This window comes from Epinephelus lanceolatus, chromosome 4, assembly GCF_041903045.1.
Source record: "Epinephelus lanceolatus isolate andai-2023 chromosome 4, ASM4190304v1, whole genome shotgun sequence".
Taxonomy (NCBI): domain Eukaryota; kingdom Metazoa; phylum Chordata; class Actinopteri; order Perciformes; family Serranidae; genus Epinephelus; species Epinephelus lanceolatus.
Genome location: NC_135737.1, coordinates 25631782 through 25658406, shown reverse-complemented (window position 1 = coordinate 25658406; position 26625 = coordinate 25631782). Strand labels below are relative to the sequence as shown.

At 42.5% G+C, this 26625-nt stretch overlaps 1 protein-coding gene across 5 annotated transcripts in view; it reads right to left on the bottom strand.

Moving 5' to 3' along the window:
- sipa1l3 (signal-induced proliferation-associated 1 like 3) overlaps window positions 1-26625 on the bottom strand; it is an 81816-nt gene that overhangs the window by 32992 nt on the left and 22199 nt on the right. For 4 of the 5 annotated variants that reach the window (XM_078167086.1, XM_078167088.1, XM_033631102.2 and 1 more), the window contains exons 2-3: window positions 12942-13029; window positions 151-880 (exon numbers count right to left, since the gene is read on the bottom strand). In XM_078167086.1, coding sequence (XP_078023212.1) covers window positions 151-636 — 486 coding nt within the window. In that variant the 5' untranslated portion in view covers window positions 637-880; window positions 12942-13029. Of the gene's footprint in view, window positions 1-150; window positions 881-12941; window positions 13030-13855; window positions 13962-26625 lie in introns of those variants that run through there. The other variant, XM_078167087.1, reaches the window with a different exon arrangement.

Here is a 26625-nt window from a genome sequence, read left to right as displayed (position 1 = left end):
TTGGGTCCAAGCAGCACTTTTTCAACATAACTTCATGTTTTATCCTCTATGATTGTTTATACAAAGTCAGTGTCAGAACTAAAAAGGCAGCACCATTTTTTCCTTGAAATGCACGTAACATGTGAGAGCGACTGAAGATTAAAGACTCACCTCATTTTCATCGTGTTCACTCAGTGTCACCTCGCTGTTTGAACGCTGTCTCAGTGGAGGGAACACCCGTAGGCTGAAAGGTGGATTTCTTTCAACACCAAACCCTCCTCCTCTGAACTCTACATCCTTGGACCGTCGTCGCGGCAACCTGGTAACTCCTCCCCGCACCAGCCCCATGTCAGATGACAAAACTGATGAGGAAATTGAAGTGGAGCCGTCATCTCCGTGGCGAATGCCGCCAATTTGCCCGTTTTCAAGCAGCGACTCCCTGGACTGCGCACGGCGAGGGGGCCACTCTGCAATCCGCGCCCGGACACCCATTTTGGGCACGGAGACGCGTGGTTGGATGCCCGGGTCTATGGGGACAGGAGCCGGGTGGCCATTTGGGGTGTGACGAAACGGAGTGTGCTGGGGGAACCCTCCTCCACCTCCATCCAGGAGGTCCGAGGAGGTGCAAGTGACCCCTCTGTCTCTGTAGCTGTTCATGGCACCCCAGGCGAGCTCAGGGCAGGGAGGCAGGGGGCTGGCATCCCATGTCAGGGGGAGCGCTGGGAAAGAGGGAGAGGAGGGGCCCCACACACACTCTGCTGACGGTGTTACGGCCTCCAGCTCCCAAAAACATCGCTTTTAACTGGCAGGGTGGGAACAATTTCACTGGTCCATGGAGGACCAGCTGGAGTCAAGGCCGGTCGTCTTCTTCTTCTTGGGCTATTTTCAGTCTAATGCAGATCTGAGAACAGAAGATAAAAAAAACAATCATTCCAACAAATCAGCTTCAGACAATCAGCATCATTTAAATCACAGAGCTTGTGTGACCCAAATTTTCTCCACAGGCGCAAAAAAAAACTGAGCTCTGAATTTAGAAAAGAGCAAATCACTCAACTGTAAAACAATGTAGGACTGATAAGGCGGCGAGAGGGAGGAGGAGAATAAGGTGAGGGGATATGACAGAGGATTTCTTCCGTTGAGGCTAATCTTCAGGAGGCTGACAAGGGATATTATTATCACACACTCCGCGCACTCGTGTGCATGTGCGTTCACACACACAAACACTCATATACCCAGAGGACATGAAGGTTGTGGCCGCTCTGCTGCAGATTAAAACCAATGAAACACTTCAGCTAATATTATCAGACCAGAGAGTAAAGCAGATCCAAACAGAGGGAAGGCACACATTTAAACACTTAAATAACCATGGGAGAATATTCTCCACCCATGCCTTGTCTCTTATTTAAGAGAGGCCCACAGTGATGATGTAGCTGGCTGAGACAGAAGCTACTCTATTCTTTCTACAGAGTGACAAAAAACAAGCAACTGCAACACTGGGAGAGATGAACAGGGACGAGAGAAAAAAGGGCGAAGGCATAAAGTGACCCAACAGCTGGAGGGTTGAGGTGGGGTAAATCCAGAAATAGAGTGATTGGACAGAGTCAAGAAAGAGCAAGGAGGAGAGCAGTACATTGCTCAGTGAACCACAACGGCGTGCTTTAATATGACAGTCACACCGCATCAAGTCTTAAAAACCCACCAGCCTTGTAAAGACTCTTGTTTACACAGCGGCATCTTCTGTCTCACCGGAGGTTTAACGTAATGATTTTTACAGACACTGCACGGGTACAGGAGCACTGTCAGAGCATTCTGGTTTTATATTAATGAGTTCTGAATGTTGGATGATCTAAAAAGTTAAACCAGTGTTGCAATCATACAGTTCCCAGCAGCTGAATCATTGCACCCTCTTACTGTCATCATCAGTCCAGACAAATGTTTTAACTCATGGTCACATGAATGTTGTGGTTGTTCAGAGTGACCGGCTGGGAATTCATATTGGAGAATATTACGACGTGGTTATGACTCCACTGGATGAACCACATCATGAACACAGCGAGCAATGACAATATGCTGACAGTGGTCCAAATGCAAACATGAACAAGAGCATTGTACAACAAACACGCTGTATCTGTGCTGTGAAATCGGCTGTTAAATTTTAGACATTTTATGACCTTTTTAATACAACAGTGAATGAATTTTATTATCTGTTTTATACTAAAATATGAGTGTATGAAACCAGTCAGGACAATATGGTCTTGAATTAATTATTTTCTTATCACGTTTTCACTTCAACCCCAACTCCAAAGAAGTTGGGACGCTGTGTAAATCATAAAGAAAAACAAAGTACAATGAAGTGCAAATCCTTTTCGACATATATTCATTTGAATAGACAAACATATTTAATGTTCAAACTGATAAACCTTGTTGTTTTTCGTAAATATACACTCAGTCTGAATTTGATGCCTGCAATACGCTCCAGAACAGTTGGGACAGGGGCATGTTTACCACTGTGTTACATCCCCTTTTCTTTTACTATCAGTAAGCGCTTGGGAACTGGGAACGCTAATTGTTGAAGTTTTGAAATTGAAATGTCTTTCTCAAGTTTCCCAAGTGGGGCCCTTCGAGATTTAAAGTCTGTGTGGAAGAACGGGCCCAAATCTCATCTGAACACTGAGAGAGACGAGTCTCTTCAGAGTCTTGAAGCAGGCATTGTGAACAAGGTTTCTCCAATTATTAAATCAATTTTAGTTAGTTCAGGACATTTTTCCTGTGTCATTCCACTTAATTGTACGTCATTTTTATGGAGTGAAATGATACAAATTCTTCATCAGATAAGTTTTAGTGAGTCACAGTTTCATTGAGTTAATACCAAAGTCTGCAGCTGCATTGAAATTATGTGTAATGGAAAAAACCTGATGTGTTGAATACTTAATTCCCCCACTGTATGCCAAAAATGCAAAACCATCGCATTGTGTTTTTATTTACGTGTTACACGGCATCCAAACGTTTTCGGAATCAGGGTTGTACTTGCAAGCAATATATCATAATTTCTAATGATATAATCAATTTAATTAATCCAACCTGGACCTGGATAAGTGGCAGAAAATGGATGGATGGATGGATGGATGAACCATTAAGACTAATTAATTCATCCAAGTTCATTTATGTTTTTGCAAACACTGACACTAGCCCATGACAATAAGCTTCTACTGGTGCTATTGTAGCTAAAAGTATGACAGTGTGACTGAAACTCCACAAAAAAAGGATTGAATTGCACAGAAAATCCACTGTCAAAACAATTATACTTGTATTTTATGGGTGTAAAATGTCTCCTAACAGCCTGCAATCGGATACAAAAACATTTTATAACCAACATTACTGGTTATAGCAGAGAATATTTTACTGAGGTCTTTTTGAAGCGAATGAAATTAAATGGTTTTTAGGACTCTTCAAACCCAGCAGACAAAACTCGCCGTGCAATATGGAACACATTATAAGGACGGGAGGTTAGAGCTGCGGCTAAATGTCTAAAATGTAAATGTGTTCAATCCATCTCTGCTACTGCTCCTTTCTCCTGATTTTTCTTTTCCATTCTTGAGTTTCTGTCTAATCTCATTCTCTATTTAGCTCTCCATTCCTGGATTTAAGCTCCTTTATCTGCACAAGCCTCTCCTCAAACCACCAAATTCATTCAAATATCTACACTAAATTTGCTCAGAGGGTTAACGCACATCATTTGCACATCTGCCTTTTAAAATGTGCTCTTCTTAGGTTTTAGTCTAGCTAATTTAACTTTTTTATTAGCTTTCTGTCGTCTGTGAAACCCTTATCACTCTTTTCTTGCACCTGTTAGTCTGCATCACAACATGTGATTTGACCACACATTTCACAATGCTTTTCTTGTCTGTATGTTCAGCTTTTAGTCAGATAATCACTGACTTTTCAAAACTTCACAACTGTAAAACTATTTTCCATGAATAATCTGACAGGAGGGGTAACATTTTTCACTAGGAATTAAATCCTATGATTCAACCACAAGCAGAAAAACAGACACCCACACACACTAACCACATTAGAATCTATGCACTTTCACCTCTACTGCCATTTACTGAGTTTAAAAAACACTTGCCTGAAAAGAGGAGCTAAACATTTGACTCTTTCAAGTAAGTTTAACAGCCTGCAGAAAGCGTACATTAAGAACAAATCTGTGCTTGTCTCTCTCCAGCTGCCTCAGTTTTTGTGAATTCTACAAATGTCGGCTCCTGGGGTGACTATCTCGTTATGAAATCCAATTTGCATAATGTTGAGCTTTTCATTGTGTCAGGGCAGCTCACAGTGGTTTGTGTGTGTTTTATGATACACAATGCCTTTTATGAGTCCTCGCTGAATTCATTTCTGGCCTCAAGACTGCATTACTCATTCACTCATACACGCACACACAACTCAATTCACAGCAAACAAAATCCCCCCTATAGTCATACAGCCATGCAAATGTATCATGTCTTTGTTTTTGGAGAACCACAGGCACTTCCGGGCCAAAGGCTCCCGCTCTGATCATGCTTTCTGACAGAGTCCTTCCTCATCCGGGAGGGCTGTCCTGTGATCCGCTATCAGACCCAATCCCAGATTATCCGGCCCCAGCTGCAGGAGCGGCAGAATGGCTTCATTATGTGTCTGAGGTGCCTGATGAGAGAGAGTGAGCTGATCTTCACCACTGACTTCCATCAGCATGCAGCCCATCAGAGAGAAATATACCTGACTACATTTAACAGCCAAGTAGTCAGAAAAGTAATCTATCTGACACGTTAAACACCTTGAAATTATGTCAAAGAGGGTAAAAATAATTCACAGTAAGAATTTATTATAACCCTTTTTACACAGCCTATTCAAGGCACCATTATCCTGCCTCGCTGTTCTGTATATAAAGTGCAATTGCTGAATGGGGGTGCCTTGTTGTCTCACCATTAAGCCAGCAGCGGAGATAGTAACAGTGTCAAATCAACATCTGTGTAAAAGGGATAGCTGGCAGGACGGGAGCATGGGTAGGACTGGTGTGATGTTTGGATGACACGTTACTGTATGTGTGCGACTGATCACCGAGAGATTTTAAAAAGCAACTAGCAGCATTTAGCAGCTAACTCAAAGAAGAAGGACGTAAGCCAAAAATGTCCACAAGTTGGGGAGACAATGAGGTCTAGGTGCTCCTCACCCTCCGAGCAGAGGACGAGATCAGCCACCATATAACAGGGACGGGAAATGACTGTTTTTGCCATTTAATGCCATTGTTATTGTTTAAAAGGTGCTGCCGACACATATGTTGTATGTCCTGCTAGAGGCCGGCACTGTTGACTTACATGTAACACCTCTTTTGCTTCTGCAATGCTGGCATGCTGTCTAACATCACACACAGGGGAGGCATGATGCTGCTGTTGTTTGATTCTGTGAAAAAAATGCAAAGGCAGCACAAAGAAGGGACTTTGTAGCGGCCCTACAGCATGAGCTAGTGTAAAAAGGGCTTATGATCTCAAAGATGAGCATAACGAATCTGTGCAAATGAATTTACTTGAGCATAGAAGTTCATTCCTGACCTTTGGGTCAGTATGTGTGACACAATATCATCAACTCACAGTCCAAGCTTTGTCAGAGCTTTCAAACACATCTAATGGCCTTTAAGTACCCTTAAAGTGATAGCAATACCAATAAAGTACTTGTGCATGTGGTAAAGCCATATTTTCAAATCCTTTAGTGACATCGCAGAACACTGAACTACCAACTCTATCAACTCACCGCGTTGACTTAACCACACCACAGACTGTATGGGTTGTAGCTGCTACTGCGGGAGTATGAGCTCCATGCCAGGGACAGTCGTGAGAGTCCAGCCCACTGTACACACACAGTGAGAGGGCCAGCATCACAAAATTAATGTTACCTATTGATTACTAATAGGTTAAACGACAGTCAAGCTGTTGGTTTTGATGAGTTTGTTGGGACCGTTTAATGGCTCAGTGTTCGATCATGGTGTTGCTGCTGTGTGAGCTTGTGCTAACCATACAGACGTTGAACAGACTGTTTGCCCAGAGGGGCGCGGCCCCGGAGAACAGCAACAGAACGTTTGCTGATCTGGCAGAGAGTCAAGGTGGTCCAGGTTCAGACACCTGGCACGAAAAGGATCAAATGCAGGTATCGTGTGGCAGGAGACATGATACTACTTGGTACTGGAGTATTTTATTCAATACCTTAGAAGATAGTATCGATAATCAGGCCTACACAACAGCCAAATGTTGTTATGTAGGGAAGAAAATCCACTTTGTTTAATACACAAGAAAGTATCAGTATCTGTGAGGAACAAACATCAAATTATCACTTTTAAACACTCATTCAGTGAGTGTACTAATTCACTATTGTATAATTCTATTTTTTAATACTTAAAAAAGAACTAACACCATCTATTCAATGACATAATATCAGATAGTACAGAGCCACAACTACACTTACACTGCACAGAGAAGGGGAAACCACATATGTGCTCCAGTGGTAAGACAGAGGGGAGAGCAGGGAGCTAAGTGTAATCAACAGCACTATAAAATATGGTGATCAACACAAATAATCCAGAAAAAAAACACACCAGAAGAAAAAACTAATCTCCACCAAACATAGTAAGAATTGAGCAGACACATGCAGCTTTGGCCCACACTTCACAAGATAATGAGCAGACATTTAATGCCTTTTAATTACTCACATACAGTAATTATTCAGCTCTTGGATGTACCTCCCCTTGTTTTGGTTCTCTCCCATTCATACTCCTTCCCTCTTCTCCCTCCACACCCGCTCTGACTTGCTCTGCATGTTGCAGGATTGGCCCATGCACCACAGACACACACCGAGGCTGGTAATTACACTGGTTAGTTAGATGGTAGTAATGACAGAGTTAGCAGAGGAGTGCAGCTTCCAGAGGAATGAGTGTACTCTGTGTGGAGGAGGTGCCCACTGATGCTGCTGCTGCTTACTGGTATATCATAACGGTGCAGGCAGACCTGAGGTCAGTGTGGAGAGCAGCAGAGAGCTCGTCACAAATGTAAAAGGATCAGAGATGAGGAGAGATAGACCTGCCATATGTTTCTGTGTTGCTTGCTGCCAAAACAGAAAGCAGCCTAATTATATCTGTGAGTGAAGCAGGGATGTACAGCAGCAGGCAAGCGTCAAATAAAGAGATGTACAGGCAGAGACCAAAGGCTTCTGAAAACCAATAATTATCTAAATGATTAAAAAAAGGCAAACTGCTGACATTGTGTTAAGGCAGCTCAAAACACGTTTTTCAAAATCCTTAAAGAAAAAAATCCCCAGACATAAAACATCAGCAGCAGTTACTGTAAGTGTTTAAATTAAGCAAACGATGCCAGAGAGCAAGCTAGATTATGGGCTGGTTTGAAAAACAGATGGTGGTACATATGACTGGCAGATGGCAGACAGGAGCAGAGTGGAGCACGACACTGTAATACAGCACAATACAGTGCTGGCAGGGACGGCACATCCAGCATTTGTGCCACCATGGCTTCTGAAGGAGCCGACTGACCAGGAGGTGCTTTCAGGTCTGACCTCGACTCATTCAGATGTTACTGAAGTTGGAGCCAGCTGAAGTGATGAATTAAAAAGAAGCCTCTAGAGGTCATTGAACCTGAGACACAAGTAAACATAAAAATAACCTCGGGCCATGTGAGACAGTTTGAAAGGTGTGTACTGTTGGCAACACAGAAGGTTGTTTCTATTTTATCAGCCAAACAAAATAAAAAGCAGAGCTGCAGACTTGAGACCTGACAGAAGGACCTGACACTTAACTTGGACTTGACTTACTTGTGACTTGGCCTTTCCTCCCGTGGGCTTGCAGAGCCACAAACTGTCAATATCTTAATTATTGGGCCTGTACATTTAAAGGACTTGGTTATGGCTAAGAAGAAACCTTCAAATCAAAGCTTTGAAATGCAAAAGTCAGATGCTGTGTTTTAAGTCTATCCACTTATTTCTTACAGAGTAGCTGTGACACAAAGGATCTTTTCACAGCCAGTATTGATAGAAGGAAGAATTGGAATGGCAGATAACTAAAAATTGGCTTATGAAGACTTGTGACTCGAGGTCGGACCCCAAAAGACTAAAACACAGCTCTGGAAGAGTCTAAAATTAAAAGTCATTAGTGTTTTGCTAAAAGGAAGTGGTGGAGGTGAGGTTGTCTTGGATCATCAGTGAAGTTCAGCAGCCCGGATGTCTCATTGTGCCGTGGAGTAGAGAGCAGTTATAAAAGGCTCATGAAGAGCGGTTACAGGATGACTGCCGGTGTCTGAGGCAAACGGCTTTCCCTTCTACAATGACAGATTTGATAAACAAATCTAACAAGCCAAATGGAGCTACAGGGCTCTGCTTCTGACCAGACATCACACTCTGACCCAGCTATTAACCTGGATGTAGACCCTACGATTTACTGCACATTTTAGAAATGTTGCTTAATTCCAACTCCTACATTACCAGTAAATCACTTGCGATGTAAAGCCAAAGTTCACAATGTATGTACTCAGACTGTATGATCCCAACGTCAAGCCCGGGCAGGAGTGCTCAAACTGTACGTGTAAAACAGACGATAAAATTGCCCATTGGCCCCAACGGACAGTCCTAGCTATTGACAATCGCCAATAAAGATTTGTTTGGAAGTTCTGATGCAGGTAGAAGTTTGTTTGCTAGCGGAGGTCTGCAGCGTTGCACCAGCAGATTTCACCATAATGCATTATTGCCACGTTTCTCGTTCATATCAGTCGTGATAGCAGACTTCATAATTTCCGTCCACACGACGCATTGTGTCACGATGGCACTTTAGGAAGTTTAGTTTTCCACTTGGCACAGGCGCAGTGAGAAAAAGGCACTGACCATGGGAAATCGACTCTTGGCTCTGTGTGAGAGCCTCACAACAGCCGACGAAAATTTTTGACATGACAGAAATTCTTTCAAACGTCCGATGGTCAGTAGGGAGCAGTTGATCTGGCCATGATCAGTCCTCACTTCCCCCTGTATATTGCATGGCAAACGACACCCAACAAAGCTGAAATTCAGTCAGACAAATTCAGACTCATAGGGTCTCGCAGCTCAACAATCGGGTCAGAAACAGGCTCACATCGTACAATGTACACCCCCCTTAAGAAAAATGTTTTCTTTCCCTATGGCAGGAAACGTCCTTCATGAAAAAGCCAAGCCATCTGACCTAAAATACTAACAGTAATGGCACAATTGCTCACACGCCACATTCTTTACGTGCAACACTAACTGCAGGCGATTCTGGAGGTCTGAAACTTGAGTGTCAGCTACAAACTGAACCCCTCCATCAACAGCAAAACTCTACAGGAAACACTGAAAACAACATTGACATATCAGAACGTTGCACTGGAAGGAAATATACAGATGAAGCCTCAGGCTCTGGTCTATATTGAGCCTGTAAGTGTGTTTGGTTTATCTGGAGGCGACATCTCTCCCTCTCAGACTGGAGCTTAACTAAGCTACAGCTCTCTCCCCGTCGCCCTGTTTTCCTCTCCACTCACTTTCCTTCCCCAGTCTTTTCCTCAAGTCTCTCCCGACCCCACTGTCATTGTCTCCACTGATTTCCGTCTACATTGTTTTGCTGAATCCCGCTGATGTCACTTGTGTCACTTCCATCTGCCTGTCTGTCTGTCAGGCCGCCGTCCCATGACACCGAGACAGCTCGAGAGGAGGAGGAAGACCACACGCACACACACACATTCAAACATCCACGAAACAAGTCTAACAATTTGCATCCAGCTGGAGGATCACAAATCTCGGCCCACATCACCATTCATCATCATTATCATTCACTGGTTTGGCTGCAGGAGGTGGAGCAGATGAATGGTGGTGAGAAAACAAGGAGAGATGGAGGTGGAGAGGAGAAACAGAGGGGAGGCTGAGATGAGTAAATATTCAGATACTGCAGCGCTTGATTAAAATGTTCTTGCAATCTTTCTGGTTGCCAATTATTTTTCAGAACTAATCTATTTTATCTCAGGAGAGAACATTTCTTTACACAGTCAAGGAGGTCAGATGAAAGCAAGGTGGTAGCTGGAGGAGAGTCAGTGTGCCAAATGTTGGTACCTGAGAGAACATCTAGGTGAGAACACCAGGTTTACATAAGAGGCGGAAGTGTTGCAAAGAACCTTGAAGTCTGGAAGCTGGGAGCTCGGAGGCTGGCAACAGAGCTCAGAAGAACTGGAGTGATTAAATACATCTAGTAAAGTAAAAGGCACAATATCTGCCTCTGAAATGTAGCGCAGTTGAAAGAAGCATGAATTAGAAATGCTAAAGTACCTCAAAACTGTACTTAAGTAGCGTGTAGTGTCATGTAACAGAATCCCAGACACACCTACAAAATATTTCATGAAAACCACAGAAAAAATAATAGCTCAAAGAGTAAAACATTATTGAATATTTCAGCTTTTGTGGCCACTACCTTTGTTGACACTGAAGCTAAACATAGCTAACAGCAGCACAGACAGTTCAGAGGTGGGTCAAAGTGCTTCCTGATGTCAATAAACAACAACTGTGTAAATCAGAAGAAGTTGCTGATAACAAGTTCATGACGACAACCAAAAAAACTCTGCAAAAAGAATCAGGATGAATTATCATAGCATTGTGGGAGTCCCTAATAAGACGGATGTTGTGTTGTGTTGTGACTGTGGTCGTTACTGCAGCACTCCTTCACGGAGTGAAGTATACAACAGGTGACCTGCTTTTTATCATCAGTACAAATTGCAGATGAGGAAGGGCTTTATCTACAATAAGCAGATAGCTCAGCCCTACACTGCAGGAAAATATCCAGGTCATCAAGTTAATTAGCTTCTTATCAAGTCTCTCTTTTCTTATAAGCAAACATTCGAAGAGTGACGTGAGTTATGTTTACAGTTAAACCAAGCAGAATAAAGAAAACATGACAGACATGAAGGAATTAGGCATGTCAATGGTTAACCTTTAATTGGTGGTTAACCCTTATCTGATTATCAGTTAACTGTCGAGAGTATTTTTGACCAGTTACACCTGTCGGTCTGTCAGTTAATTTAACTGCTCCTCAGGCTACTGCATTGCGCAACACCCATGTCTGGTGGAAGCTAACTAGCAGTACCATTCATTAGGTGATTACTGCTTCTAACATTGTCCCAGTCCAACAGCGTTGCTATGGAAACATTGTGCCCACCCCACCATTGTGCCGCTAGTTAACTTAGCTCCCACCCAACCCAGGTGGTAAGCAATGCAGAGTGGCCAAGGCTAATGTTAGCATCATCATTAGATCAGAGGGTGGGTAGTGGCTACTATGCATGCTAACGCAACTAGCCAGCTGTTTGTCAGCAAAGCTAACACAAAATAAAAGCCAAGACATTTACATCAGAAAACATTTAAATTTTACCACCTCTAAATGGATGGTGCTTTGAAAGGCAGCGCTAAAGCTCAGTGAGTCTGTGGAGCGCCAGTCTAAAATGAAAGGAATCTGGTATTTTACGTCATTTTGTTTTTTCTTAAAAACTAATCAGTTAGTTACCAATTAGCGGGTGTCAGGCTACCAAAAGCAAGATTAACCGAAACTGACACCCCTAGACAAAACGCATTCATACTACCTACTCATGCACAGATACTAGGGATGCACCGAAATGAAAATTTGTGGCCGAAGCCGAAGCCGAATATTATTAAACGCTTGGCCGAATACCGAGTACCGAATATCACTGTTTAGTTTTTCATTAGTTTTTGCAGATGAACCCCCTCCAGATTAGTGTTGTCACGGTACCAAAATTGGGACCCACTGTGCGATACCAATGAAAATATCATGGTTCTGAGTAGTATCACAATACCACAGCGAAAATGAGGCAGATGTGCCTTTTGTCATTTATAAAAAGATAAATCACTTTTCTATAATACATCAATGATATTTCAATGGAATAAATTACTTATTGACTTCAATAAGTGATTAACATAAGGGGGATCAAATAAAATAAATAAAAAAAATAAGAATCAACCAGCCACCCTCCTCCCCTGACAAGTCCCTTCATAAATAACGAACAGTCCCTAAAGTGCGGTGAGGTTTGTGGACCGCTACTGCCAGAAAGAGTAATGTGAACGGCTCGTTTCTCCTCTGACACGTCACATACCTGTGTTCTGCTGGCTCGGCCGTTCAGGTACTTCTGGGCAGTCATGACACCAAGAAGAGGATATTATTGGAACCGACTTCTCCGCCGCCGGTAAGCCATTGGCCACCGTATTTGACAGGAATACATTACTGTCTGTGTCTGTGACCCCCGTTCAACCCACAATCGGTGGGATTCGCCTTTCGTTTCTGCTGGTGGTTGAAATCTGTAGGCTGCTCACACAGCGTGCTGAATGATTTAAACCTATTTTGCTCGCTCAAAGCTATTTTTAGTCGCAAATGCGGTGACGGACGGATCACCACACTGCCGACATTTTATTCCGCCCGTCACGGCACGCCAATTGATTGCGTTATCAAAACACGCCGCTATTATTCGGCCTTGCTTTTAACTTATTCCACCAAATACCGAATGTGTGTTTTTTTGCAATATTCGGCCGAATATATTTGGTTACCGAATATTCGGTGCATCCCTAATAGATACATACAAAAATAAATACAAATCAGAACCAGACACAGAGAGCCTAAACATATTGGAAATTGCAAATTAAAACAATAAGTTGAAGATTTCAGTGATTAGAAGAGAAATGCTTAAATTTAAGGTATCAAGACAATTGAAGAAAAGTGGATCACACAGCCCCAAAACAAATGTTTGGTTTTAAGTAAGATAAATGTTGCAATCTGCCAAGTCCATATAAACAAATCCCAGATTAATAAAAATAACATCTTGATTGCACACACACATGCAAACACAGATGTACAATATCAAATGTACTAATGTTACCTTGTTCTGCCTTCAGCTGTGCAGTGTGCAGGTGAAGCAGGTGAGGTTTGACGTCACAGTGCAGGAGGGGAAGGCTCAGTATTTTACTCTGTAGGACAAAACAGAATTGGACATCTTGTTAAAATGCATCTGAGATACATCTTAACTTCTTCATAGAAAAGCTTGCTTGCCTTGACAAGTGTGATGAGTTTTGTATCAATACTGACCACTGAATCAGTGTGAATTTTTTAACATGTTAATCTGCACACATTTGCTATATTGTGTTGTGATGTTTTTAACCTTTTGTTTGTCACACAGTCTGTGTGTGGTAACGGCAACTGAGGGTGTGTATGTGTGTTTCTGCAGAGCAGCTGTAATCAGTTCCACGCTCATCAGGTCATCCACACAGACATGTCTATTGTTTGAGGAGGAGTCTGAACACAGATGCCCGAGGCGGTTTCTCTCCCCAGCATCTGTACTGTAAACACGTTTACATGCACACACACACTGGCTTGCACACAAACAGCACACCCTGTAGGTTTTAATATTAGCTTAAGTATTGAACTTGAAATCAAAACAGCTGATGGATTCATCCTTTCACCTGCACACTCAAGTAAAAAAGAAACACATGCCCTGATACTGTCTCCATCGACCTCTGCGTCACTGCCTCCATCCTCCAGCTCCTTGTTGAGCATGGATGGACAAACAAAGGAGGAGCAGAGGTAAAGTGAAGGATGCTGCACTTTGATTAGCGGTCAAAGGGGCCTACGAGCAGACGGGGGAGGGCAGCTACAAGTAGGACATAAGAGAGGGGTGAAGTGGGGCCAGAGGTGGGGGCGGGTGGGAATCAGCAGACATAATGTCCTGAGGGGGAGGCCCATTACTGTCTGACAAATACAGTTCTAATCAATACTGATCAATCAGGGTCCACTTACCCAGCCACGGCAAGCATAATAACGCTGTCTTTAGCTGTGGGGGGAGAGCAGGGGTGGATGGGGTCAATGATTGTTTGAGTGTCTATTTTCCTACAGCAAAGCGTCAGTCTGGATTTAAGGCTCAGGCTTCACTCCACTGCCCTGAAAATGAAATTAAACTGTAAGTGAAAACTTCCCAACCACGGCAGACTGCATCACAGACCCTCAGCCTCAAAGTGATTACACCAAAGCTTTTGTGTGAGGACTGTATACATCCGTTATCACACACACACACTCAAGGCCACATATCTCATTACTGAAATCAAATCCCAAGTGGATGAAAGCACAGAAATATTGATGCAAACTAATAAAATTCCTCATCAAAACTGAATCGATTACATTCTCAGAGGGCACCTACACTTAAATACAGGGTTCTTTAGCTTAAGGCAAGTCAGATTTAAGACTTTTTGGCTAGATGTATATCGTAATATAAAACATGACTGCTTTTTATCTTGTGGTGGAGACTAGGGTAGAACAGACAGAAAAATCCCTCTTCCCATGTCTCGACATTTTTAAGACTTTTGAAAGATTGATTTAAGATATTTTAACACCAATAATTAAAAGACCATATTTTTAGATCAATTAATTTCTGTGTGGAGTTCAGAATTCAGCATGGGTTTTCTCTGGGTACTCCGGCTTCCTCCCACAGTCCAAAGACATGCAGGTTTATTGGTGACTCTAAATTGGCCGTAGGTGTGAATGTGAGTGTGAATGGTTGTTTGTCTCTATGTGTCAGCCCTGTGACAGTCTGGTGACCTGTCCAGGTTGTACCCTGCCTCTTGCCCAGTGTCAGCTGGGATAGGCTCCAGCCCTCCGTGACCCCTAACAGGATTACATAAAATAAATGAATGGATATCCGCAGGAATTCTCCAAATAAATCAAGCTGAATGTAAACATGTAGGATGCAACAGCTATTAAGAAATCGACTGTTTAAGAATAGGGTTTACTAAATATTTTGTATGCAGAAGATTTCATTCATCCAGTTATCCCTCAAGGCAAGCTATAAACACAATGTGGTCCTTTTAGCTCTGAAGGAGGCCAAAACAGCGCATGGAATAAAGTCTGCCATGCATGTCATTTAAAAGTTATTATACATGCTTTCTATCTAATGCTCATTGTGCATACTGTACGTGCCTTTCAAATAACAGTAGTAGTGTGGAACCGGCTTTTCTGGAGAGCTGATGCGTCACGAAGCAACCAGTGTGTGGACTTGTTAGAAAATAATAAGCGTGGGCGTTTCTACGCTTATTTTTTGGCATTAACAGGTTTCCAAAGAGGCCAGTCGACACCTGACTTGTGACTCAGAACCACAAATGACTTTGGCAAAGTGGTCAGAAGCTCAAGAACAGCAGGAGTGAAGGGATTCACACCAACATAGTTGGTAAACCACACACACGCGTCACAAAACTACAACCTGTCAAACTGCCACAGGGTTGAATCATCACCTCTGTGACACAGACTCAGCTTAAAATGTTTTGTGTGAGGATCAGAAAACTGGTATCTGTGGAATTGCTGCAATACACACCGCAGAACAAGTTTGACAGTGGAATCACGAACACCGGGATGAAGACAAATGACCTCCACAAACACCACACATCTAAACATCGCTGGACCTTTACGTGAAGCAGTGGAGTGCAGAGAGCAGAGATGAATCCAACGTGTGCCTGGTGGAAAGTCGATTTTTGTGCGACTGGGACTCTGGTAAAGTGAGAGTCTGCTGTATATTCAGTCGTGAAGGCTCTGAATCCTGCCAGACAGAATAACTGTCACACAGCCAGAACACAGTTGGCTTACTCCTTATGTGTGTGCTTGTGTACATACAGTATGTTTTCGGTACAGTAGGACTGTGAGTTCAGCATAAATAATTCTATACATAAATAAATCCATCTGCTGGGATGTTTCAGAGAAGACGTGCAAATCTCCTCTCATTACAGTAGAAGTGCAACCGCCACTGAAGGGATAAAAAGAGTGTCAGTATACGTGTCAGTGCCTTCGCCATCACTGCTGTTGTGTTGCGATTAAGATGCGGATTACTGTCAGAACCGTGATGCATGAATATTTCAGAGCAATATGCTGTGTCAGTACTCCTCCAGAGTTCAGCCTACTCAAGTTTTAATTCATACTGTGTGTTGGAAAAGAGCATCACAGACTATTCTTGTCTTCAGCATTGGGCATCAAATTACGCATGATATGATAAAAATCTATTCCTCCATTAACTGTAACCTCTCATCACTTACAGGGTCTCGGGGGGCTGGAGCTGATCCCAGCGGACATTGGGAGGGATGCGGGGTACATCCTGGACAGGTTGCCAGTAAATCACAGGGCTGCATTTTATGTTAATGCACAGTGAATTAAAAACTTTCAACTGGAAATTAAAAAATGAACTTTTAATACTGTTGGCTTTAGTGTTTGTTTAATAAAAGCTGTCATATCAACACAAAAATCATAAGTTACAGCTATTTAAATTAGATCTTAAACAAGTAGTTGATTAATTGCATAGCAGATGGACAGAAAATTAATTGGCAACTATTTTAATAATTAATTGTGATTTTTTTTAGCAACTTGGCAAAACATTTGATGAATCCAGTTTCTCACATGTGAGGTATTTTTTTGAATTCTCTGTTTCTTATGTACTGTAAAGTGAATAATATTTGGTTTTGGACAAAACACAGGAGGGGTTAAAGGCCCTCCTGTTCGAGGCGGGAATGTTGTGCCGTTACTCTGCCTCTGAAAGATACAATCGCAGAAGCTGGGGACAGAAATGTCTCGCCTTTAAGCCAGCACTGGAGGTAGTGACAGCAATCAATTAACGTCTGTGTAAAAGGCACAGCCGTCAGGATGGGGCAGTTGTGACATTTTTGATGACATGTTATGTGTGTGACCCACCACCGGGGGATTTAAAAAGCATCTAGAAGCAGTTAGCAGCTAACTCAGAGAAGAAGACAGCAAACTGGGTCGACAATGAGCTCCTTACCCTCAGAGCAGTTACCGAGATGAAGTGCCATGTAACAGGGATGATAAATGATATTTATTGTCATGTCAAGTCATTGTCATGACTTGCATTTTATATGTCACACTAGAAGCCGATGTTGTTGTGTTACATGTCACACCCGTCACGCCTCTTTTGCTTCTGAGATATCAGTATGCTGTCTAAAACCACACACTGAGGTGGCTTGATGTCGCCATTGTTTGGTTCTGTAAAAAAATCAAAGGCGGCATTATGTCGTGTCATAAGGCAGCCCTATCATGGGGTCTCTGGGTAAAAAGGGCTACTGAAAGGTGTTGCCATGGTCTCTGGGAAATTGTGATGCCCTTTTTCAGTAACTAATGATGAAAACAATGGTTGCAGCACTATTTCAAAAATCCACTTCTAAAAACAATGAACACACTCAGCAATTATCAAAAATCATTTGACAATCACAGACAAACTATGCTGCCTCATGTCACCATTTACAATAAAACAAAAGGTTTGCTTTAATTTTTTTTCCTGCAACTTTCTCATTATGACAGACTTTTAACTGAAAATCCTACTAAAGGTGCAAACAGTGAAATAAACCAGCAGTAGCACCAGAGATTACATGTTCTTTATGCTGTAGTGTGGAGTGTGTAATATGAACACATGCTGCAGGAGAGGGAGAGGACCCCCTGCAGAGAGGGGTGGGCAGCCCCATTCACACTCCAACACTGGGAGGTGGGGACTGCCACACTTTCATCCCTTTCACATCTCCCTTCCCCTGCACACCCCTCTGTCTTCCGCCGCGACTCTCGCCACCTCATCTTATTCGAATTGAAATGAAGCAGTGTGTGTTTTGAGAAAAAAAAAAAAAAGACCCTGCTTTGCTTCCTGACACGTGGCTCTGTCCTGCTGTAACGCTTCCCGCTGTGAAGATCTTCATTAAGACAAAATCAGGATGGAGTGGGAGTGTCGCATGAGGGAAAACCACCGGAAAAAGTAAAATGAAACTAGACAGCGTGCTCTTAAAGCATCCTTGTGTATGAAGCTGAGAGCTGAAGTCCAAGCTGAGACCAATGTGAGTGAATGGTGATGTTCCAGTATGAATTTGTGAAATAAGTGTGCACAGTTTGCATTATCTGATACACATCAAGCACTGTATTATTATTATTACTGACTTGTAACAAGTCAACAACACCATGTTTACTGCCATCCATCAAACCTGCTGCGGGCTGTAATTATCTAATCAGAAGGCATTTTGGAAAGAATCCTAAACTCACTGCAAGTATGTACGTGGGTGTGATTAAAGGCTCATATCTTTAATTATTACTTGCTAAGAAACTGATGACTGCACCATGTTAATAATATTCCAATCTGAGCTTTCTTGACACAAACAAAAAACAATAAACCAACTAAAAATCATTAATTTCTTAATATTTAAATGACTGAGTGAAGTCCACTGGCTGCGTGCTTTAACTCTGGGCAGCATTAGAGGAAAATACAGTGATGAAGTCATATGCAATACACAGAGCTCCTTTCACCAGAAACCACTTGGAAATGCTGCTGTAGCTGTTTGATCGCTATGCTGGTGCTGGTTGCCATAGGAACCGGAAGGTGCACCAGCAAAAAGACGTATGATGTAGGCGGTGGGCCACAGGCAATCAGGACACACAACCTGACGAGTGGAGTGGTAAATAATAAGATGCAGTAATCCACACATCCAGCATCGCTTGGTCACTTTGCAGTCTGATGTGTGTCTCTGCAGCACACTGCAGCAAAGCTCACATTCACAGCAACTCACACGACATGTGCTCTAAACTTTGCTCATTCAAGATGCTGCAGGGGAGCTTTTTTTAACCTTTATGTTAACTGTCCTCAGATCAGCTCCTTCCCTCTGTGGTTTTATCAGTCTGTCAGTGTCCCCTCACTGTCTCTGCTCGCGACCACATGCCATGCAGGCATCAAAGCATGTCAGAGCGAGCTATAAACTCTTCAACGACATGAAAAAGTTCAGGGCTGTAAAAGTGCACTCATCAGCAGACTTCAAGCATCTGTTACTTGTTTTTGTTTCCATAGCATGATCCTGTCTTGCAAATTCCTTGCATTTTCTATAGATGGTCGTCTTAGACACTATCTATAGCAGATAAACCAGCCATACGCCAAACTCCAGAGCCAGCTGTGAGGAGAGGCTTTTCAGTTACATCTGCAAAGCTTCAACCTGGTGACAGTAAGTAAGAAGGATTAGAATAGGAGTTTAAAGGGTAAAATAGAGCTACTTTATGACTGGAAGTTGACAGGTAAGCACCCCTAAAATGCCCTCTTTGTCCTAAAACAGTTTCTGTAAATGAGAACGAATTCCTAGAGAGTCTAGGCCTGCATGTTCGCTACATATCACATCTTGAAGGGGGGAATTTGTCACGTCAAAGAACCAACACGAAGCTATTCTCCTGGCTCATCAAAGCATGTCACCTGGCGTCAGGTTGCTGTCGATTACCATCTCGCTACCTGTTGCGGCTGCTGCAGGAAGCCGGACCCGCATTTTATGTATTTAACAAACTGCCAGACGCATTCCTGTGCAGTGACGTGCAGGTCAGACACAACACCAGTCGACCCCTTTCTGTTGAAATGAACACATCGCTAATTCTCTGATCCAAACTCAGGCCAGAGGGCACATTCCTTATAAGACTGAGATGACTTTAAAGTAGAGACCACACACAGGAAATAAAGTTGCCACTCAGCACTTAGACACATAGATATCATACCTAGGTCTTTGATGTTGAAACAGCTGATGATGTGTTCAGCTTAACACCCATGTAAAAATTACTTTAAAGCACCTAGCAACAGCTTAGACTACACAAACCACACAGAAATAATAACAGTAATAATAACGATGATACTTGGCTGCCTGCTCACAATGCAAAAACATATGGACGCAAGACAATCCGGAAGCTACAAGCCCTTGGCTCTGCCCTTGGCCTCTATCCTCATGGGTGTGTGGCGAGACCGGGTGTGTTTCCGTGGATGTGTGTGTGCGTACAGCGGGAACAACGGGTCCTCGGGGTGACTTACACCGTCACAGCTGTTGCAGCTCCCACAGAGACGTCTCAGGGGAGAACAGCGGGGCTACTGCTGCTCCACACTGATTAACCTGAGGGTGTGCACATGGCCCATCGAGGAAAACACTCGCTCACATGCACATTTACACACAGACTGAGGCAGAGCTGCGTGTTTACTACGGCACTTAAGACATTACGGCATGGCTTACGTTTAACATTCATTAAATAATTCAGCGGTGCTCATCTTCCATGGCAACAGATAATGGTCTGGGGGTTTATTTTTGTGTGTTTTGCTCCTGTATTGTACTTCTGAATCATTTATTATCTAAATAAATAATTTAATGGTCTGCTTAGATGGCTTAATTACTGTGCTACTAAACTAAGCTTAAACCCATTTTCCAGCTGTGTCACTATTGTGCTTCTAAACAACAAAACAGCAAAAATTAAAACCATCAAACTACAATAATTTCAATACTAAAGCAATTGCATCTATGCAATTAATACCAGTGCTGTAAAAATATAAATATATAATGCAAAATAAAAGCATATTCAGTGCTTGCATGTACTAATTTTCAGTTTAATGATCTACTACCAAAACTAGTACATGCTAATGACCTATATTACACCAAAGACATCATAAGGAATATGCAAAATGTAACTTCTTGAGCTAATGATACATTAAATCATTCAACTATTATTTTGGCACAAATCAAAGCATCAAAATGACTGAAAAAGGGAGCAATAAGGGCTCGGACCTCAGACCTCTCTAATTGGACACTGTCCCCTATGGCCAGCTATTCACTGTACTGTTTGAAAACAGACTTAACTCTATAATTAAGCATTACAAACACAACTATGTGAAAAATTATTATGCTTTGTCAAGAGACAGCTGGGCAAGTATGCCTACCGGTGCACTGTATCAGTGACACATGCTTTTATAATTGGGAATAATGTTGGATTCATGTTTGCTCACCTGTCAAGACGCTGACAGCTCTGAAGGCACATCGTGAGAGCAGTTCTTCTACAGTAAATTCATCTGTCATATTCAATCTGTCTAGCACAATAGTGATTAGCTAGCGTTCCCCCCTTTCATACTCAACAAGTGGAGCTTGGCAGAGCAGAAGCAGGCGGGTAAGTGTGTGGTGTGGCAGCAACAACAGATTAGCAATTTGTGCTTCTGTGTCTAAAGATGCTGATTTGCTCAAATGAACCAGAAATATACTGACCATTTATAAAAGCTGTGTGCCAGATGATTGTGATTAAGGGGTTGGTAATCATTGGACTATTACCATAATCTCACACAAATCCCATAAATACACAGAAGAGTGGTCAGAGCAGCAGAGGCTCGACTCAGTATACTCAGTTTGGTGCCTGCAGGTAACAAATCATGGTCTCTTTTTAAGCCAAGATCAAAAAGCTGGGACAGTGGACTGGCAGACATGTTTGCAGCTGTTGTTTGTGTGTGTGTGTGTGTGTGTGTGTGTGTGTGTGTGTGTGTGTGTGTGCGCGCGCGCACATCACTTCTCTCAATCACTTCTTTGACTAACCAAAATGCTTCCATAGTACAAAGCATTGAAAACTGTTATGTTTGTGTTAATTTTTAAGCATTAGAGGTGCTGGAGATTGTTTTATTTTACATTTGGACATTTGGCTTGCAGTTTCCAGTCTTTATGTTGAGCTAAGATAACCGGCTGCTCATATCCAGAGTACAGACATGAGTGAGTAATTAATCTTCCAATCCAACTCTCAGCAAGTGAGCAAATACAGGTATTTCCAAAAATGTAAAACTATTCCTTTAAGCTGTGATAACTTGCATCAGATATCTGGTCTGCATTCTAGTCTTGTTCACTTATGCTTCAATCAGATTTAAAATATAATTTGCTTACCCGTATTTTAATTTGCCTGTTTTATATGGGCCAATTTACAGCTGCACTGTGTGAAGACAAAATAAACATTGATTCATTTCAGACGCTCATCTTATCTTGTAAAATATAAAGAAAATGTTTTGTAGTAAAACTCAAAGCAGGAAACAGAAAGATTTGGATATCTGAATGAGTCTACAGTATTCCCAGGTAGTTTTCCACAATAACGCCTTCGCAGAGGAAGCAAGAGCATGAGTGCTTCGACATTTAAGTGTGTGTGAGCCTTCTCAACTGCTGGTTATTTTCAAGGTTCTTCCTGTAACCCAATCAGAGCAGTGACAGACTAATGAGGCTAAATGATGATGAGGCTTCAGGAAGAGAAGGCCTCCAGCAGGGAGAAGAGCCGATGTGTCAAACAGCTGGGCGGGAGTCAGGGCTTTCGTCCTGGAGCTTTACGTTTATAGAAACACTATATCTGGCAGAGAGGAGCTTGTCTCATCACTAGCAACATCCACCGGAAGTGATGGTTAGAGCTGTGCAACAGAAACTGTCTGAAAGGCAAGTAATGATTATCATGTGATGTAATATTGATCACCCTAAGGAAAGTCCCTTCTTCAAAGGGAGGTCAGAGGTCAGGGTTAACAGCCTGCCCTGAAGTACACTCCTTCTTCTAAATATATACACTGTGCTGCTGCAGTCTACTGACGTAAACAGATGTAGGCTCTCATTCAACAGCCCCCCTGATCAGACCGCCGGCCAAGCGACAGACTTAAGAGTCCATCTCACTACTTCCAGTGACCGGATCAGGGAGGGTGAAACACGGGGTAAGCCTCAATCAAAAAATTCCTAAAGCGCATTCCTCCATGCACCTCGCTAAAAACAGATTATTTAATCAGTGCAGGCACAGAAACCAGCCAAAAAGGGTATTTAAGGCTAAGAGCGGAATCTGGAAACATTCAAGACTGACTGGAAAAAAAGAAAACACAGAACAAACAGTAATAACTGATCCAGCTGAACTGGTCTCTGGCATTACAGTGCCCCTGACACACCAGCAATGAGCATGGGTGCTGATTTTAGAGCTGAAACACTATGTCGATGAATGGACTGATTGAAAACTAGGGGTGCTCCGGTGTTTTAGGGGCCAACGTCATTGATTCATTTCCAGTCACGGACCTAAAAAACAAGCAATATGAGGACATCACTGATGGATTTTTTCCCATTATTTTTCTCACATTTACAGACAAAATGATTTCTTCAAATGATAATCTGCACATTGATCACTAATGAACATTGTTTGCTGCAGCCCTAGATGACTTGTGGACATGAACATTTCTTGGTCTTTTTGACAGAGCCCTCATCCCTGCCAATAGATTAACTAGTTCCTATACATGAATTAGAAATACTGCTGCAAATGCCACCTTTAGGTCCCACTGTCTCCTCGCCATCATCCTGGTCACTGAAGACACAATTTTGAAGTCATAGTCAATGAAAAACTGCTTCCGACATCATGCCATGCGAGCATAGACTCATTTAGCACTTAAAGGTAGCATGCCTTCTGTTAAACACAAAGGAGATGAGCGTAAAATTGAGTGACATCTCCGTCAGTTCTGTTTTTAAAACGGTTGATTAATGAGAAGTGACACTGTTGTCCTCTTTACTGCAACCTACTCTGCATGACGCATCGACAATAGCAAAAGAGGGTCAAGGGGTGTGTGTGTTTGTGTTTGTGTGTGTGTGTGTGTGTGTGTGTGGTGGGGTTACAGTGCAGTAAAACAAAGAAGGCCTCTGACACAAACCCAGCCAGTCTTTCTCCCTCTCCTTCTCTTTTTTCATGAGGCCTCTCACTGTTTGATTTTTCTCCCTGAATGGTGCCATTGAAAGCCGAGGCAGTTAGGACCTTATTGTATGACGACTTTGTGAGCTACCAAAGGAGACAAACCTGACTGTTGCAGATCATTTTTCCCGCAAGCACTGTCTCTCCAGAGCCAATGACTCAACCAGACGAGCACAGGGGGTCAGAGTTTGTCACAACACTTGAAAATCAAGACAGTAATAACGTGATTTATGATGGAGTTATGTCTTTTGCCTGATTTGAGCTTTGAGACTATGACTGCAGCTGCCTCCACCCAGCATTTGTGTGGCTGTATGGCCTAGATAAGCTCAGCTGGTGGAGAGAGACAGAGTGTGGCAGGGCTGAGAGATAGCGGTCACAGATAGAGATAATAGTGCCCGCCAGTTCCTCTGATGTCTGTGAATTGACGGACTCCTTTGGGGTTTTCTACGTGGACAGTATTTACCCTAACTGGATTTGTACCATAGTCAGTGGTTAGGCCCAGACAAAGTGTGGGAAAGGCTTGGCATACTGTGGGTGTAATACTGTAAGGTCAAATTAATCTCAGAACAAGTTAAAGGGTTTAACCGCTGCAGAATTTGAAGATTATTCAGTCCATGAAATGAGGAACAGTAAAAAAAAAAAAAAAAAAAGGAAGCAGTTTTACAGGCTTGTTTTTAATAAGCTTCTCATTAGCAAAACCTGATGCTGACTGCTTGAGCTTCCTAAATGAAGGAAGTCAAATATAATAACTGGATAATACAGTTAAAGGCTTTAAATTCATCTCACGCACTCTCAGGTTCAAAGTGTGCACTCAGGCTAAGTTCACCTCGATTCCAGGGATGATGCAGTGAGTGACAGGATAATATGTCAGCAGTCATCGACATATGTCTCTTACAGGACAACACAGCTCAAGAAAGGCCTGAGAAGAGATGGACCCCACTGCCTCTACATGAGCCTTCCACTTTCCTGCAGGACAGTCTTTGCACAAGGATACCAAACACACTGCTCCATATTTCCCCCTCTAATCTTTCCCATTATGGATTTCCAACTATCCTCTGAGAAATCCCTGAGAAAGACCAGAGGTGAAGAAAGGAGTGCTGGGCTTTCAATCACCTCTATAACCTTGACACCACTGCTCCTGAATACATGTATCTTTGATGGTCTGCGCGGAGTAATTCATGTATAAATGTTTGAAACAGAAGATTTAAACCATTATTTATTTAACGACAGGACTTAAAATCATGTGGGCTGTAATTTTTGGGACTTTTATGGGACAGATGAACAGAGACACTCTTCTGTGCCACTGCTTTAGGGAATAATGGGAAGGGAATAATAAAAGGGTAACTCTAAATCAAAATATTTTGTACACATTGATGACAAATTAAAGATATGTGTCCTCTTGTAAATGTCAAACCACTATAAAGTGGCAAATGCTGAACTGTCAGAAAGCAGAACATTTTAATGTGCAACTGTGAACAACAGAACTTTATCTAATGGTGTTAACAATGACCATACAGCTGACATGAGGGTTATAGACTCAAGTAGGAACAGGAAGTCAAAGTTGCTGTAATGTGAGGAACAGCAGACTTTCAGAGGAGCACAGAGTAAGAGACTGTGTATATTTGTAAAACCACTTCTGAGAAATCATGCCCTCTCCTGTCCTCACCTAACCTCTCTCTTGGTGTGCATTTGGGCCGATGGCATCCACCCTCCACCGCCACCCTGTCCCGAGATGATCCTGACCCAGACCCCTTCAATCCACCACAGAGACTCTCAGCAGAGGCAGCAGAGCAGCAGAGCCAGGCTGAGAACTGCGAGAGGAAATTAAAAACACAGCCACCACTCCCTTGTTCCTCCCTTTTCCTTTCGCTCCTCTTGAATGAGGCCAAGTGCTAGTACCTCCTGGTAAAGTCTGCGTCCTAAGTTCCAAACATTTTTAATATTTATTGCTGCAAATCCTGAGTCCCTCATTATTAAAGAGAAAGAGACGTGTCTATGCCATGTCAGTGTCTAGATGATAAGGACTCCACTGATCACAATTGTTTAATCACAAACTCTTGCTCATATGAGGGCTAAAAATCATTCTCTGTAAACTCAAAATTACCCGCAACATATATATAATACCCTGAGTCACTTCTCTCACTGTAGACTCTTCTGTGGTCAGGTTGGTGAGACATGTCTGGGATCAGCTTGCTTTTATCCAACGAGAGACGTTCGGAGACTTGGAAATGCTGAGCAAGATCTACAAGCAAGGAACATGGAAAATACAGGGAGGAGGAATGCATGGGGGAACCCCAAAAATATGATCCTCTATGTTTTAACAGCCACTCGAGCAAATCTTAAACGGCTGACTGGAATTTCTCACAGCCTGAAAGTTGGCAAGCTGAGTGCCTTTCAACACAACTAGTTTAAAAAATAAAGTGTGCTATACAGAGCATGTACAGTATGTGGACTTTCAACAACTCGAGTCAATCTCATCTAGCTTTGTTGCCATTTTTCTGTGGCTACTCTTCGTAACTGTAGCCAATGCCAGTGTTATCAAGACAACATTTATCTAACTAATCAGAGATGTGAGTGGAAATTCAGAGGTCTGGAAGCAAGCAAGGAGATGTAACATCCTCTAACATAAATGTTAAATCTTGTTTGTTCCCTATCTGCAAATCACTATCTATTTCTGACAAACAGGTTAGTATCCAAACTGCATGCTGCCAGTTAGATTTTGTCTTTCACAACTTCTAGATGCCAGGATGAGCGACACTGTGTCTCCATTTTTACAGCCAGCTATGGTTGTCACTCTTCATGCTGTATATAATCAGACACATTAAATTTCAGCTGTTCGGGAGCTCTCGTGGCCAACAACTTTTTGCGAAGTGTGTTGCATTTGCAGCATTAAACCAGACATGTATTTCTGCATTGAGGTGTTGCAGAGCATCTGTAGATCTGCTGGAGCTGTCGTGCATCGACTATAAAATATAACATCAAAACTAGTGTAGCTGTGGTGATGCCACATGGAGACCACAAGAAGT